This window comes from Salmo salar, chromosome 01, assembly GCF_965601325.2.
Source record: "Salmo salar chromosome 01, fSalSal1, whole genome shotgun sequence".
Classification (NCBI taxonomy): domain Eukaryota; kingdom Metazoa; phylum Chordata; class Actinopteri; order Salmoniformes; family Salmonidae; genus Salmo; species Salmo salar.
In genome coordinates, this window is record NC_138291.1 from 171,145,258 (window position 1) to 171,161,873 (window position 16,616).

At 43.1% G+C, this 16,616-nt stretch overlaps 1 protein-coding gene across 1 annotated transcript in view; it reads left to right on the forward strand.

Annotated features, from left to right (window-relative positions):
• Positions 1 to 3,242: 3,242 nt before the first annotated feature.
• crata (carnitine O-acetyltransferase a) overlaps positions 3,243 to 16,616 on the forward strand; it is a 31,886-nt gene continuing 18,512 nt past the window's right edge. The window contains exons 1-4 of the mRNA XM_014143433.3: positions 3,243 to 3,489; positions 12,162 to 12,449; positions 12,832 to 12,950; positions 16,273 to 16,326. Coding sequence (XP_013998908.1) covers positions 3,463 to 3,489; positions 12,162 to 12,449; positions 12,832 to 12,950; positions 16,273 to 16,326 — 488 coding nt within the window. The 5' untranslated portion in view covers positions 3,243 to 3,462. The remainder of the gene's footprint in view (positions 3,490 to 12,161; positions 12,450 to 12,831; positions 12,951 to 16,272; positions 16,327 to 16,616) is intronic.

Sequence of the window (16,616 nt, forward strand, 5' to 3'; positions counted from 1 at the left end):
ACCAGTACCGAGTCAATGTGAAGGGGTATGAGGTAGTTTAGGTCATTAACATTACATCTGCATGTGGGTAGGGGTAAAAGTGTCAAGGAAATCAGGATAGAAAATAAACAAGAGTAGCAGCAGACTCGTCTTTATATCTGTGCCATTATAGCATCTGTGACAGCATGGGCAGCGCCATTGAGGCTACAACCCATAGGAATCCCCACCCAGTTGACTACTCCAAAATGGCAGAAGCATGGTGGAAGCCCTCAACGGCCCTGCACATGCTAAATTGGCCATTTGGCCACTAGAGGCCTTTATTGGTCTCCTGAGTGGTGCAGTGGTCTAAGGCACTGCATCTCAGTGCTAGAAGTGTCACTACAGACCCTAGTTCGAATCCAGGCTGTATCACAACTGGCCGTGATTGGGAGTCCATTGGGCGGCGAACAATTGGCCCAGCATCGTCTGGGTTAGGCCGTCATTGTAACTGACTTGCCTAGTTAAATAAAGGTTAACATTGTATTTATTTATTTACAAATGGTAGCGTAATTTTCTACAAACTCTTGGTGCTTTCAAGACAACTTGCAACTCCGGAAAAAAAGGAGGTTTTCAAATCATGACATCAGTGATCTTCAAGTCGGAGCTCTAGAATGACGCCAGTTTCCGACTTGGAAACAGAGTTGGATGACCATTCAAAACTATTTTTTCCCAGTCGGAGCTCGTTTTTCACCGAGTTCCTAATTGTCTTGAACGAACTGAACTCGGAAGTCAGAGATTTTCTAGGTCGCGGTTGTTTTGAACGCATACTTAATGCAGACGCAAGATTCGGAGTGTTGTAATGTCGTTTTTCGTCACAAAAGGGGCGGCTCCTTGTAGATCCGGCACTCGATATATTTTTTTACTACCTGAAAATTGAGATACGCCGTATCATTCCTTCCGCAGCATGGGGGCAGTGTTGTCACTTAGTGTTTTGATCTGATCTACGCCACTCGGGAGCATAAACCACGTTTCCATCCAGTTTTTATGCGAGTGAAGTCATACCATAATAAAACAAATCACTACAGCTGTGAAGAAAACAACACCTTTCGGTACAATTGTATAAATGCCGACAGATTAGTTCGACATGGTGGGATCTTTTTTGTGTTGGTAAAATGTTTTATGCGAGAAATGGCGGTGGAAATGCCTTTATGCACAAATATTGATAAAACTACCATCATATCGAAGTAAACTTGGACTAGTCACGCCATGACATGGTGCGTGGTCCCCCCACTACGACTTGGGAAACAGTTTGTTAACATATTAAATAATAAGGTATTATGAACTTCATAGGGTGGTGAAAGTGCACGGTGATCTTGATGCTTCTTTCATGACATGATGATCGATGCTTGACTGCCGTTTGACAAATAAATATATTGCCACTCTTTCCCATAATAATCTGTAATGGAAATTATATGATTAAAGGTTTGACTAAATTATTTCACTCAGAAACCATATAACCTGTTGAAATGTATTAGACAATTATAAGGCTATAATAATATGTTAACTATAATCGAATACTGTGTGTGAGTAGATGGGTTAAGACTAAGACACTGTTACCACTTCAAAATAAACAGGGCAGAGTTGATAAGACGACCTTGGGAAGGGAACAGGAGAAGAAGCCTCCCTAAATTAGGGAGAGAAACAACGGCCTGGGAACGGCTTAGTTGGCAGGAGATTAGAAGACAGGTGGCAAGGTTGATAAGGAATGTATGTGTACTGTGGAAAAATACAGCCGCCTAAAGTGGGGTGGAGTTCTCTACTGATGTAAGTTTATGTGTGTGTTTAATATAAAATACTTTGTACATTGTAAGGATTTCAGAGCTCTCATAAATAAACGCTGGTTCTCCGTCTGCTTCATTCAACCAGAATCTTACACACTCTGGGGGGGGGGGGGGGGGCAGACTGAGTAGTTTAATTGAAGTTCGGTTTAAGAACATTGATAACTTAATTCTCATAACATAATCTCATAATGTACTCTAGACTACCCGCACTGTATCTACAAGCCGTTAGCTAGAGCGCACTTGTCAAGACCTGAGTAGGCACATTTGCTATTTAACGCAAAAACAAGAATTGAAAATGCTATGGAAACACATTGAACTTGAGCTAAAACGTAAGTATTGTGCGCACTAGGTCATCACGCAACAAGTCCGTTTGGTGGAAACACCACTGGTTGGAAAACGCGCATATTTTCTTTATGCGGATTTTACAAAGTTCGCATGAAAATATTTCGCCAATTGGATGGAAACCTAGCTATAGACTGACTAGGTGAATCCAAGTGAAAGCTATGATCTCTTATTGATGTCACCTTTTAAATCCACTTCAATAATTGTAGATGATGGGGAGAAGACAGGTTAAATTTGGATGTTTAAGCCTTGAGACATGATTGTGTGCCATTCAGAGGGTGAATGGGCAAGACAAAACGGGGTATGGTTGGTAGTAGGTGCCAGGCACCCGGTTTGTGTGTCAAGAACTACAACGCAGCTGGGTTTTTTACGCTCAACAGTTCCCCATGTGTATCAATGGTCCACCACCCAAAAGACATCCAGCCAATTTGACACAACTGTGGGAAGCATTGGAGTCAACATGGGCCAGCAACCCTGTGGAACGCTTTAGACACCTTGTAGAGTCCATGCCCAGACTAAATGAGGCTGTTTTGAGGACAAATTGGGCTGTAACTCAATATTAGGAAGGCGCTTCTAATGTTTTATACACTCAGTGTATAGGCTATGAGAATTAACGTAACAGGTTAGGAGACTGATTGACATCATCATTCAACTAAAATATAACTTCATTTACATTGAACATTTTGCAAAAGTAAATCGTGCATCTATTTATCTGAAACCCACAACATGAACGATTCAGAGTAGCTTTGCGTTCCTAACAGTGTTGTCCACATTATCCTGCTTTTTATTCCCATGTTCTTTGTCCTATTTCTGTCTTAAAGTTCACAGGCAACAACTGCCGTTTAGATATTTTTGTGATCTAACTGCGCCACAATCCAAAGTAATAGTCTATCAAAGTAATTACACCAATTATTTTACTAAATTTAACGTTTACTATATGTAAGTGCTTTGCTTTGAATAGTAAAGTAAACCCTTTAAGAGCTAAAGAACAACATCTAGTTTATAATTATACATCTGATTATTTCACAAACGTTTAGCTAACCAAAGCAACTTGTGAATGGAACTGGGACCGGCGAGGAGATCATGTTACCAAAACGTGTCAACGTAGTGAAGCTGTAACTGCGCAGCTAGTACTATCTTTGGCGTAGCTGTCTTAACGATGGCAGAGTTGTTGTTTTGAAGGGTGTTCCTGAAGTAACTATTCGCCCTTGAATACGCTTTGTGGTCCGTTCATTGGAGTTGAACTGGGAATGAGAAACCGATTCATTCCTGTACTTTGAGCACCGGGCATTTGTGGGCGGATCTTTCCGAATCATCCAGAATGTTGGGCATTTTAGCCAGGACGATGGTGAGTACACAATCAACCATGTTAGCTACAATAGCTCCCTTGTAGCCCGCAAAAGGGTTTAGCAAGGAAAAACAAGTGTTCTTGGGGTGTGTTCTAGTTAGCTAGTTCTATATCGAAAACAATGGGCATTGAGTCAAACTCTAGCTAGCTAACGTTACGCAGTTACAGCCTCGCTGCGTGTCAAGCAATGTGTAACACGTTAACTATTCGGGGCAAAGTCAAGCTGGAGATTTGCCTTACTGATATCGTTGCTGTGGTGTAGTTAAAATTATATTACATATTCACTTTGCTCGTTAATACCAATTAAACAAAATGCGCAAGAATGGTATAAATGACATTCTGAATCAGCTGACTATAGCGAACAAGTAACACCCCTTGTTTTTGCACTTCGGTTTCGTTTTTAGTTTTTGGGGTCAAAATGTCAAACCGTTGCTCTCCGCTGACGCTTAACGCGGGACCGTCTTAACACTGCAACGCCTACTTTTGCGTGTTAATAAAACATGTCTATAGCTTCACAACCACATAAAATATCGCTCTCAAATCAATTTGACATTGTTCAGAGACTTCTCTCGAATCCACTGCAAATTGTTTTTTGTTGTTGTTATTTTACGTCATTTTTTTTTATTCCCTTTACAGAGAAATGCTTCCACCTTATAGGACTTACATGAATACAAACAACTGTGATTAGTTCAGAGACCTCGCAATTACTTTAGTATTTCCCAAAAAACTTTGGCTGTTTTTCAATGAATACATTAAAAAAAGAAAATAATGAAAACTTCAACAGCTTCCACCCCATGTCACTTGCATGAATTCAACCAACTGTTATTGGTTCAGGGACCTCATCAATACAACTTAAGGCAAATGCTTTTGTATTTTTAGAATTTGGCTATCTTCAATTAATTGAAATTGAACTTGCATAAATATGTCCATAACTTCAATAGCGTCCACCCCATATGACTCATGAATACAACCAACTGCTATTGTTTGAGGGACCTATTCCCCAATCCACGCCAATTACTTTTGGGCTTTTTGGCTTAATTAAAAAAAAAAAGTCTATGTTAATTGTATTTACATGACATACTTCCTTCAATTACTTCCACCGTATGACTTGAATGAATGGAACAATTACAGTCCAGCTTTTGCTCCACTGGCTGTTTCAGAGCAGTGTGTCACCATTTGGCTATCTAAAGAGGGTCATAGTTACTCCCGCCCTTTATTGAATGATAGAGCTCTGGAGGGCCATGGAGTGCTGGGGTTCCAGATGGCCCCACTCCATCCAGCCAGCCCCCTGCCCCAGGGACATTTGGGAGAAGGCCAAGGAGAGCTGAGGCCTACCCAGGGAGAGGGGACCGACCTGTGACCTCCAGGGGCCACCACTCAGTCCAGCCAGCTCTCTGCCACCAGGGACATTTGGGAGAGGGGACTGACCTGCAGCCTCCAGGGGCTGCCACTCAGTCCAGCCAGCTCTCTGCCCCAGCAAAAGGATCAGGGAGGGCTGGCCCACTCACAAACCTTCTCCCTGGGGCCTACCTGACCTCCAGGCAGCCACTGGTGATGTCTCCCCCACTCAAGGCACTCCTGTCTGGTGCTTACTCCTACTTCACCTTCTCTGGAGCGCCACGCCTTACACTGCAGCTCCACAGCCTAAGTCCAGACCTCTAGACCTACACTCCCTGCCTGCACTGCCTGCCTACCTGCCCTCTCCCTTGGCTAGTCCAGCTTATTCCTACCCATGGAGCTCCACTTTTTCCTCTCCACAGCCTGTCCAGACCTCCAGGCCTCTAGGTCTGCTCTCCCTGCCCTGTCTGCCCTCTCCCTGAGTCCAGCTTACTCCCAGGGCCTCCAGACTTACTCCCTACTCTCCCTACCCAGGCAACATCCCTCTCCCTGGGCATCACCCATCACCACGTCCCGGCCAGGGCTCACCCACCTCCAGAACCTCGCAAACCAGGGAACCCGCACTTAACCACCCCCAACCCCCCAATCAGACCTTTATAGCTCCTCTCCCAGGAACCACAGGCACCTGGTGACCCAAACCCATTCTCTGCACCTGATAAACCACTCAGCAGGTAAAGTTCAGCCATGCATCTGGTGGCTGCGCTCCAGCACAGCATCAGAGACTAAGCCCAAACATTAAGGGTAGGGGGTCCTGCCCCTGTCCGAGTCTGGCTGCCCTTGCCCAGACTCTGAGCACCCCTTTACTTTACATTCAATGTAAAGTAAATTGAAATGTATAAAATCTATACGCCCAAAAGTAATTGCTGTGGATTAGAGGGAAGAAGTCCCCGAATCAATATTAGTTGGTTGTGTTCATGAAAGTCATATGGGGTGGAAGCTATTGAAGTTTTAACCAAGTACAGTGCCTTCAAAAAGTATTTATACCCCTTGACTTATTCCACATTTTTCTGTGTTAATTAAGGCCTTAATTCAAAATGGATTAAATATTTTTTTCTTTCTCACCCATCTACCCTTATGACGAAGTGAAAACATGTTTTTAGACATTTTTGCAAATTTATTGAACATGAAATACAGAAATATCTGATTTAAATAAGTATTCACAACCCTGAGTCAATACTTTGTAGATGCACCCACCATTGGCAGCGATTGCAGCCGTGAGCTCTCTGGGTAAGTCTCTAAGAGTGTTCCACACCTGGATTGTACAACATTTGCCCATTTTTATTGTTTTCAAAATTCTTCAAGATCTGTCCATTTGGTTGTTGATCATTGCTGGACAAGCATTTTCAGGTCTTGCCATAGATCTTCAAGTAGATTTAAGTCAAAACTGTAACTCGGCCACTCAGGAATATTCACTGTCTTCTTGGTAAGCAACTCCAGTGTAGATTTGGCCTTGTGTTGTAGGTTATTGTCCTGATGAAATGTGAATTCATCTCCCAGTATCTAATGGAAAGCAGACTGAACTAGGTTTTAATCTAGGATTCTGCCTGTGCTTAGCTCCATTCCATTTATTTTCATTATGAAAAACTCCCCAGTTCTTAACGATTACAAGCATACCCGTAACATGATGCAGCCACCACAATGCTTGAAAATATGGAGTAATGTGTTGTATTGGATTTTCCGCAAACATAACACTATGTATTCAGGACAAAAAGTTGTTGCTTTGCCACATTTATTGCAGTATTCCTTTAGTGCCTTGTTGCAAACAGTATGTATGTTTTGGAATATGTTTATTCTGTGCAGCAGTATTTCCCAAACTCGGTCCTGGGACCTCAAGGGGTGCACGTTTAGTTTTTTGCACTAACACTAGATAGCTGATTCAAATAATCAAAGCTTGATGATTACTTGATTATTTAAATCAGCGGTGTGGTGCTAGGACAAACAAAACGTGCACACCTTGGGGCCCCGGGAACCAAGTTTCGGGAAACGCTACTCTCCTTTTCACTCTGTCATTTCAAATCAAATTTTATTTGTCACATGCACCGAATACAACTGGTGTAGACCTTACTGTGAAATGCTTACTTACAAGCCCTTAACCAACAATGCAGTTCAAGAAATAGAGTTTTAAGAAAATATTTACTAAATAAACTAAAGTAAACAATAAAATAACAATGAGGCTATATTCAGGGGTACCGGTACTCAGTCAGTGTATGGGGGTACAAGTTAGTCGAGGTAATTTCTACATGGAGGTAGGGGTAAAGTAACTGCACAGATAATAAACAGCGAGTAGCAGCAGTGTACAAAACAAGTGGAAGGAAAGGGGGTCTATGTAAATAGTCTGGGTGGCCATTTGATTAATTGTTCAGCAGTCTTATGGCTTGGCGGTAGAAGCTAAGGAGCCTTAAGTTAAGGAGCTTTTTGGACCTAGACTTGGCGCTCCAGTACCGCTTGCCGTGCGGTAGCAGAGAGAATAGTCTATGACTAGGGTGGCTGAAGTCTTTGACCATTTTTGGAGCCTTCCTCTGACACCGCCTACTATATATAGGTCCTGGATGGCAGGAAGCTTGTCCCCAGTGATGTACTGGGCTGTACACACTACCCTCTGTGGCGCCTTACGGTTGGATGCCGAGCAGTTGCCATACCAGGCGGTGATGCAACTGGTCAGGATGCTCTCGATTGTGCAGCTGTAGAACTTTTTGAGGATCTGGGGACCCATGCCATATATTTTCAGACTCCTGAGGGGGAATAGGTGTTGTTGTGCCCTCTTCACAACTCTTTTGGTGTGTTTGGACCATGATAGTTTGTTGGTGATGTGGACACTAAGGAACTTAACTCACCACCTGCTCCACTACAGCCCCGACGACATTAATGGGGGCCTGTTCGGCCCACTTTTTCCTGTAGTCCACGATCAGCTCCTTTGTCTTGCTCACATTGAGGGAGAGGTTGTTGTCCTGGCACCACACTGCCAGGTCTCTGACCTCCTCCCTAAAGGCTGTCTCATTGTTGTCAGTGATCATGTCTACCACTGTTGTCGTCAGCAAACTTAATGATGGTGTTGGAATCGTGCTTGGCCACGCAGTCGTGGGTGAACAGGGAGTACAGGAGGGGACTAAGCACCCACCCCTGAGGGGCCCCCGTGTTGAGGATCAGCGAGGCAGATGTGTTGTTACCTACCCTTACCGCCTGGGGGCGGCCTGTCAGGAAGTCCAGGATCCAGTTGCAGAGGGAGGTGTTTAGTCCCAGGGTCCTTAGCTTAGTGATGAGCTTTGTGGGCACTATGGTGGATGCTGAGCTGTCCATGAACAGCATTCTCACATTGGTGTTCCTTTTGTCCAGTTAGGAAAGGGCAGTGTGATTGAGTTTAGTATTGTAACTAAAATGTTGTTGATCCATCCTCAGTTTTCTCCTACCACAGCCATTAAACACGGCAACTGTTTTAAAGTCACCATTGGCCTCATGGTGAAATCCCTGAGCAGTTTCCTTCCTATCCGGCAAATAAGTTAGGAAGGACGACTGGGTCTATTGATAAAGTGTAATTCCTAACTTCACCATGCTCAAAGGGATATTCAATGTCTGCTTTTTTTTTTTAAGTGTCTACCTTCCTTTGCGAGGCACTGGTAAACCTCCCTTGTCTTTGTGGTTGAATCTGTGTTTGAAATTCACTGCTTGACTTAGGGACCTTACAGTTATCTGTATGTGTGGGGTACAGAGATGAGGTAGTCATTCAAAAATCATGTTAAACATTATTATTGCACACAGTGACTTATTATGTGACTTGTTAAGCAGATCTTTACTCCTGAACTTATTTAGGCTTGCCATAACAAAGGGGTTGAATACTTAGTTACTCAAGACATTTCCGCTTTTCCTTCTTAATTCATTTGTAAAAATGTCTATACACAATTCCTCTTAGACATGAGGTATTGTCTGTAGGCCAGTGACAAAAAACAAATATATATTACATTCGGGCTGTAACAGAACAAAAAGTGAAAGTCAAGGGGTGTGAATACTTTCTGAAGACACTGTATTTTTTTTAAGACGGTCAAAAAATACAAAAGTAATTGCCGTACATTGTGCAAACAAGGTCCCTGAACCAAAAATAGTAGGTTGTATTCATGCAAGTGATATGCCGTGGAAGCTATTGAAGATTTAAGGAAGTATTTTAGACATGTGATCCACCATCTCTTTTCAGTCATATGCTTCACATTGGATAAAAGTACACACCCAGAGCTTCACAATGGCATGTCATACACTGTAGTTTAAGGAAACATGGGGAAGTAATGCTGCTTTAAAAGTTGATACATTTATAATCCCATTTAGGAGAAAAGGGCATTCAAATTTTTTTGCTGTGATTTTCACTCTTGCTCTACATTAATCCTTGGGAAACATATATTTATAAAAGGAATACTTGCACCAAATTGCCAAAAATGATTATCTGAACATTATCTCACCAACCTTTTCAACATGCATCTGCAAAATGATAGTCAAGAAACTAAAGCTTTTGGTTGTCTTTCTCTCAGGCTTCCATGTCTTCTCCCTGGACCTCCTCAATGTCCACCTCTTGAACATCAGACTCTGACACCTCATCTTCACTGTCACTTTCCAACCTTGTTGAGGATGGCTCGTTGACAGGCTCAAAAAGCCTCAAATTTGCCCGGATGGCCAACAATCTTTCAACTCTTGTATTGGTCAGCCTGTTGCGTGCTTTGGTGTGTGTGTGTGTGTGTGTGTGTTCCCAAAGAAGGACCGGTTGCGCTCTGAGGCGGCTGATGTTGGTGGGATTTGGAGGATTGAGGCAACAGGGGAAAGAGCCTCAGATCCACAAAAGTCCTTTCCACCAGGTGGCTGATGAGATATTGCATCTCCATCCCAAAGCCTTTGCTTGGAAGTGTACTTCACCAGACTGCCAAGAACCTTGCCCTCATGCAGGCCAAGGTGGCGAGACACGGTAGTGATGACACCATAGGCCTTGTTGATCTCTGCACCAGACAGGATGCTCTTGCCAGCATACTTGGGGTCCAACATGTACGCTACGGTGTGTATGGGCTTCAGGTAGAAGTCTTCATGCTTTTTGATGTATTTCAGAACTGCAGTTTCCTCTGCTTGGAGCAACGGTAAAGTGGGCAGGGCAGTACGGATTTCTCTTACATCTGCAACAGAGTCTGAACATCAGACGAGATAGCATTGTCTCCCTCAATCCGTGCATTGCCTACTGCTACAGGTTTCAGGCTGCTTACCACTCTCTCCCAAAATGCATCATCCAGGAGGATCCTCTTGACGGGGCTGTCCGTATCGGCAGACTGTGATATGGCCATTTTTTGGAGAGACTCCTTCCCCTCCAGGAGACTGTCAAACATGATGACAACACCACCCCAACAGCTTCAATGTGATGCTCTTATTCTTCTCACTTTGCTTGGTGAGGTAGATTGCTGCTATAACTTGATGACCCTTCACATACTAACGATTTCCTTGGCTCTCTTGTAGAGTGTATCCATTGTTTTCAGTGCCATGATGTCCTTGAGGAACAGATTCAATGCATGAGCAGCACAGCCAATGGGTGTGATGTGAGGGTAGGACTCATCCACTTTTGACCAAGGAGCCTTCATGTTCGCAGCATTGTCTGTCACCAGTGCAAATACCTTCTGTGGTCCAAGATCATTGATGACTGCCTTCAGCTCATCTGCAATGTCGAGACCAGTGTGTCTGTTGTCCCTTGTGTCTGTGCTCTTGTAGAATACTGGTTGAGGGGTGGAAATGATGTAGTTAACCTCTCTGGGAAATGTGGGACGCTCCACCCGCGGGACACACTATTCAACAAAACTCAGAAATAACATTATAAATATTCACTTACCTTTGATGATCTTCGTCGGAATGCACTCCCAGGAATCCCAGTTCCCCAATAAATGTTCATTTGTTTCGATAAAGTCCATATATATGTCCAAATACCTCCTTTTTGTTCGCGCGTTTGGTAGAGTACTCCAAATGCACTGTGCTCGCGCAGTTAAGTTCAGACAAAGTCAAAAAAGTTATATTACAGACGATGTATAGAATGTCAAACGATGTATAGAATCAATCTTTAGGATGTTTTTATCATAAATCTTCCATAATATTCCAACCGGATGATTCCTTTGTCTTCAAAAAAGAAAAGGAACACAGCTAACTCTCACGGGAGTGCGCGCCACTGAGCTCATGTCATTTTCTCACTCATCTACTTCCAGGAGCTCTTATTCTCTCCCTATTCACAGTAGAAGCATGAAACAACGTTCTAAAGACTGTTGACATCTAGTGGAAGCCTTAGGAAGTGCAAAATGTACCCTAAGTCACTGTATACTGGATAGGGAATCACTTGAAAAACTACAAACCTCAAATTTCCACACTTCCTGGTTGGATATTTCTCAGGTTTTTGCCTGCCATATGAGTTCTGTTATACACACAGACATCATTCAAACCGTTTTAGAAACTTCAGAGTGTTTTCTATCCAAATCTACTAATAATATGCATATCCTACCTTCTGGGCCCGAGTAGCACGCAGTTTAATTTGGGCACGTCATTCATCTGAATTTCCGAATACTGCCCCGTCACTAAAAAGTTAACTTCCTAGAGAAAGTTTCCGACCCTTTGCAACCCTAGTCATAAGCCCATCTTTCTGTAACGGGTCACATATGACATTTCATTTAAAATAGCGGGGAAAAAATGGAAAAAAAATGTAATTACCATAGATTAAACAGACAAGATCCACAAACCAATAACAGTTGGTTGGATTCATGCAAGTGATGGGTTGGATTCATGCAAGTGATAGCTTCAACCCCTATCTGACAGCACAGCAACAATTGTATTTGGCTAATTCATTGGTTTACCTAATTCCTGGCTAAAGCTAGCCTTTCGCAATTTGCTGTTTTTATATGTTGAATGTCTCTGACAGCTCTGACATGTTATGTGACGTCTCACAATTACATTTTTTTCATATCACTTTCTCTTCACCTTTCACCATTCTTTCCTTCATTGGTTTGTTGGGGAGTGTATTAGCCAATGAATATTGCCTATGACAACCAGTAGGTAGTCATGACGTCTTCACAGAGCTAAATTCTTCGATACCAACTTTAGTAGTCAACATGTAATTACTGCAGAATACCTAGCTACTAGTCATACAGTATTACAGGCTAAAGAGAACGTGTTTTCATGTCTGCATAGCTACAGAATACAATATAACTAACTATATTACAGTAATTGATCCTCAGGCTCTGACCAGTATTTCCCCCACCTCACTCTCTATTTCCCAGGCTAAGGACCTATGGTACAAGGTGAAACCTTGTGGCCGCCTGGTTAGGCCTGTGGCGCCCACGCGCATACCCGGGCGCTACCTGAGCCACCAGGAGGGCCTCCCCAAGCTCCCAGTGCCCTCCCTCCAGCAGACGTGCGAGCGCTACCTGGCCATCCTGGAGCCCATCGTGGATGAGGAGGAGTTGAGCCACACCAAGGAGCTGTTGGCAGAGTTCCAGAAGGCTGGGGGGGTTGGGGAGAGGCTGCAGAAGGGCCTGGAGAGAAGGGCCCGCAAGACTGAGAACTGGGTGAGTTGGCTGAAATCAAACCCTAACCCTGTATTAAGATACAGTGATATGATAGTTTGGCCATATCGCCCAGCCCTACTCAAAGGCAAGACTAGCAATTTGGTGTTGTTGTACAAGTGGCCTATGGTTATAGTGTCAGAGACTGCTATTGTTAAAATAAAATCGAATGCCACTTTTATCTATGATTAGAAACCTGTACCATGGATTAATTCCACAAACTGAACAGAGATACATTGTTATTAAACAGGAACATTCTTTAGACAAGACCAGATTACAATAAAAACGTGTCAAGGGCAAAGTTGAGAATGGTTCACTCTTATTTTGTATTTTCTTTTATGCATCTCTTCATTTGGCCATTCTTTCTCTCTCCGTCTCTCCCCAGCTGTCAGACTGGTGGCTGACTACAGCCTATCTGGACTACCGGATGCCCGTAGTGGTCCACTCTAGTCCCGGGGTGGTCTTACCCCGCCTGGAGTTCAGCGACCGCCAGGGACAGATGAGGTGAGATGTACCAAGCCCTCCCCACATAGACGCCAGTAGGGACAAACATAACACTCAACTTTGTACAAATTCCTCACTACTACCGCTACATCGTTACCATCTTTACCATTAGAAACACCTTTGCTACAGAATCCTTGTATGTACTGTATCTAGTCAAATGGCTACCCAGACTATTCACATTGCCCCCCCCCCCTCTCCACACCACTGCCACTCTCTGTTGTCATCTATGCATAGTCACTTTAATTATCTCTACCTACATGTACATATTACCTCAACTAACCGGTGCCCCCGCACATTGACTCTGTACCGGCACCCCCCTCTATATATATATATATATTTTTTTACTGCTCCTCTTTAATTACTTGTTACTTTTATCCCTTATTCTTATCCATATTTTTTTAACCGGCACTGTCGGTTAGGGGCTCGTAAGTAAGCATTTCACTGTAAGGTCTACACCTGTTGTATTCGGGGCCTGTGACTAATAAAATTTGATTTGATCTATCGGTAGTCACAATCTAGCAATTACTATGTTGTGTATATGCTGTCTCCTGCAGCTATACTTTAGGTAACTTAGGGTGCATTTGTAAATTCACTCTGGAGTATCAGAGTGCCCTCTGGGCATTCGTAAATTCAGAGCGTTGTCAGATTGTCCGTAAATTCAGAGCGTTTCACTCTCGGCGCATTCAGAGCGCACACTGGATGCTCTGGTTGAGAAGTAGGGTTGATCCGAGCGTTCTGGCCTCACAATGGCAGTCAAGCACCCAAGCTAACTGGCTAACGTTGGCTGGCTTGCAAGCTACTTCCAGACACAAATGAGAGAGCTGGTTAGGCTGTTTTCTTGTTATCTAGAGCATTGGTGATTATCTGTGCTGCTAGAAACAATTTAATTACGCTTTTTTGCCAACGCTTAATGACACCGGCCATATTCAACTGGTGTTGAGCTTCCGTAAATGAATCAGTTATTCTGCGCTCTGGCACACTCAGACGAGAGTGCTCTGAAATCGGAGTAGATAGCCAGAGTGAATTAACGAACGCACCCTTACTGTCATGTAAATACAGTCCTCTCTTGCACTGCTGTCGTGTGTTAGCAGTCATTGCTAGTCATTACTCCTGTGTTACAACCTTCACACTTTCTCTAACACCATTTCTACTCACATATAAACTCGTGTGTATTTTCATGTAACAGACATGTCACCATGACACAAAACCGGGCCCTGTGTCATTCACCTGCTAATGTGTACTCAAGCTACCATTCACCTTTCCAGTACATTGTTGCCAATTGGGTGACATTTCACTATGGGGTCAGCTGAGATTCATAAGACCTTTGTACACACTACCCTTCAGACTGCACCCCCCCCCCCCCCCCCTCTCGCTCTCTCTCTGAAAATATATATAAATAAAAGTGCAGTAGAGGATCACTGAAGTAAGCACTGCAGCACATGGGCCCCTGTTGACATGGGTTACATGTATAAAGGATTTAGATGGCCTACTGACATGGCAGAGAAATGGCTTGTTGTCTGACCTAAGACCATGTTGTTTTCACCTCATTGATCACGCTAATAATCCCCTGGGGGGTTTTACCAAATGTATTAGGCCGGACAAAGTTGAATCACTGTTTAACGGATGCTCCGCCTTACTTTTCTCCACACCCCTGTTATTTTTGGGCAATATATGCAGCGCCTTGTTTATAATGCACTGTCCGCTCTCCCTTGAGGCTTTCCCAAGTTGATGCACAAGAGACCAAACAGCCTCAGATCATGTTCAAGCCTTGGATTGGACAGTGAAACACACGCTCACACCGTCATGATTGAAGCCAGTGCAAAGTCCTACTATTTATGTGTCCAGGCTAAATGTGGGACGTCCCTCATTATAAACAAACAGTCAAGGTTAAATTCATTGTTAAATAGTGAATCAATTTTTGCTGGCCTAACTCTTATGTAATTTCTACTACTTTTTATAAGGGCCCTTTTCTGTTATTATATCTCACTGCAATTAGGTTGTGCACTGTTCAGAATATCACACTAGCAATATTTTTTAGGATTTATTCCAGGCATAGTCATTGCGCATCTCTCGCCAACTTAATTGTCTCGCAGCAATAACATGAATGAATGAGTTGTTTTACTCAGTCAGCTGAATTTGCCGTTCAGTTCATAGAACCGTGGTTACCTGAGTAACCTTTGATATCTGTGGCTGGGACTAACGGAGCAGTAAAAGCATATTCTGGCGCGTCTTTAAATAATTTTCTTCCTAAGAATTCGGCTCAAGATTTAGAATGGTTGGAGCTAATACCATTCCTGAAAGCTAGGATTCTCAGGAACACATGCGTGTCTTCTGTTTTGCGCATATGATGCAAGCTGTGAGTGATGAATCTGCACAGAATAACTGAGGGAAATGTATTGATTCTCCACAAACGATCATTCACAAAGATTGTTTGATGATCATCCCTGATGTTTTCCTGAACTTTTCAATACCGTTCTTACTTCAGCTTTTATCTTATTTTATTAAGATAAAAGCAATAAGGCCAGATTCAAAAGATCCATCAAATTATTTTTGCGCATGTTTCTTATACCTTCAAGTGTCCTAGAATAGTGTTTGAGAATCAAAATAACAAGCAATTAATTATCCATAGCATTTTTAGAATCATATTTTGTACCTATTCACTCAAATACATTGACCAAACATCGAACTGGTATGGGAACTGCTCGGCATCTGACCCTAAGGTGCTACAGAGGGTAGTGCGAACGGCCCAGTACATCACTGGGGCCAAGTTTCCTGCCATCCAGGACCTATATTATAGGCGATGTCAGAGGAAAGCCCATAAAATTGTCAGAGACTCCAGTCACCCAAGTTACAGACTGTTTTCTCTGCTACCGCACAGCAAGTGGTACCGGAGCACCAAGTTTCTACCTCCAAGCCATTAGACTGCTGAACAATTCATAAAAATCGCCACTGGGCAATTTACATTGACACCCCCCTGTACACTGCTGCTGCTCGCTGTTTGTTTGTTACCTATGCATAGTCACTTCGCCGCCACCTACATGTACAAATTACCTCAACTAGCCTGTACCCCTGCACACTGACTCGGTACTGGTGCCCCCTGTATATAGTCCCGTTATTCTTATTGTGTTACCTTTTTTATTATTACTTTAGATTTTAGCCTACTTGGTAAATACTTTCTTATTCTTGAACTGCACTGTTGGTTAAGGGCTTGTAAGTAAGCATTTCACGGTAAAGTCTACAGTTGTTATATTCGGCGCATGTGGCAAATAAAGTTTGATTTGAACTTGTAATAACATCATCTTGCTCAAATCTCTCCACCCAGGTTTGCGGCCAAGTTGATCGCTGGCGTTTTGGACTTCAAGACAATGATTGACAAGTGAGTGCCAGTGCTCCTCGTCTTGTCTTTCTGACACGATTTAATCCGAGAGCAAAATCCAATACAAGGAAAGAGCCATGTCAAATTGACTCAGATTGTACCATGACTCAGATTGTACCAGGATCTGATTTCCTGCCCCTAATCCTGCTAACCCTGATTATAATCCTAATCCTGCTAACCAGGAACTATTTTATTCATACATACATACATACATACATACATACATACATACATACATACATACATACATACATACATACATACATACATACATACATACAGTACCAGTC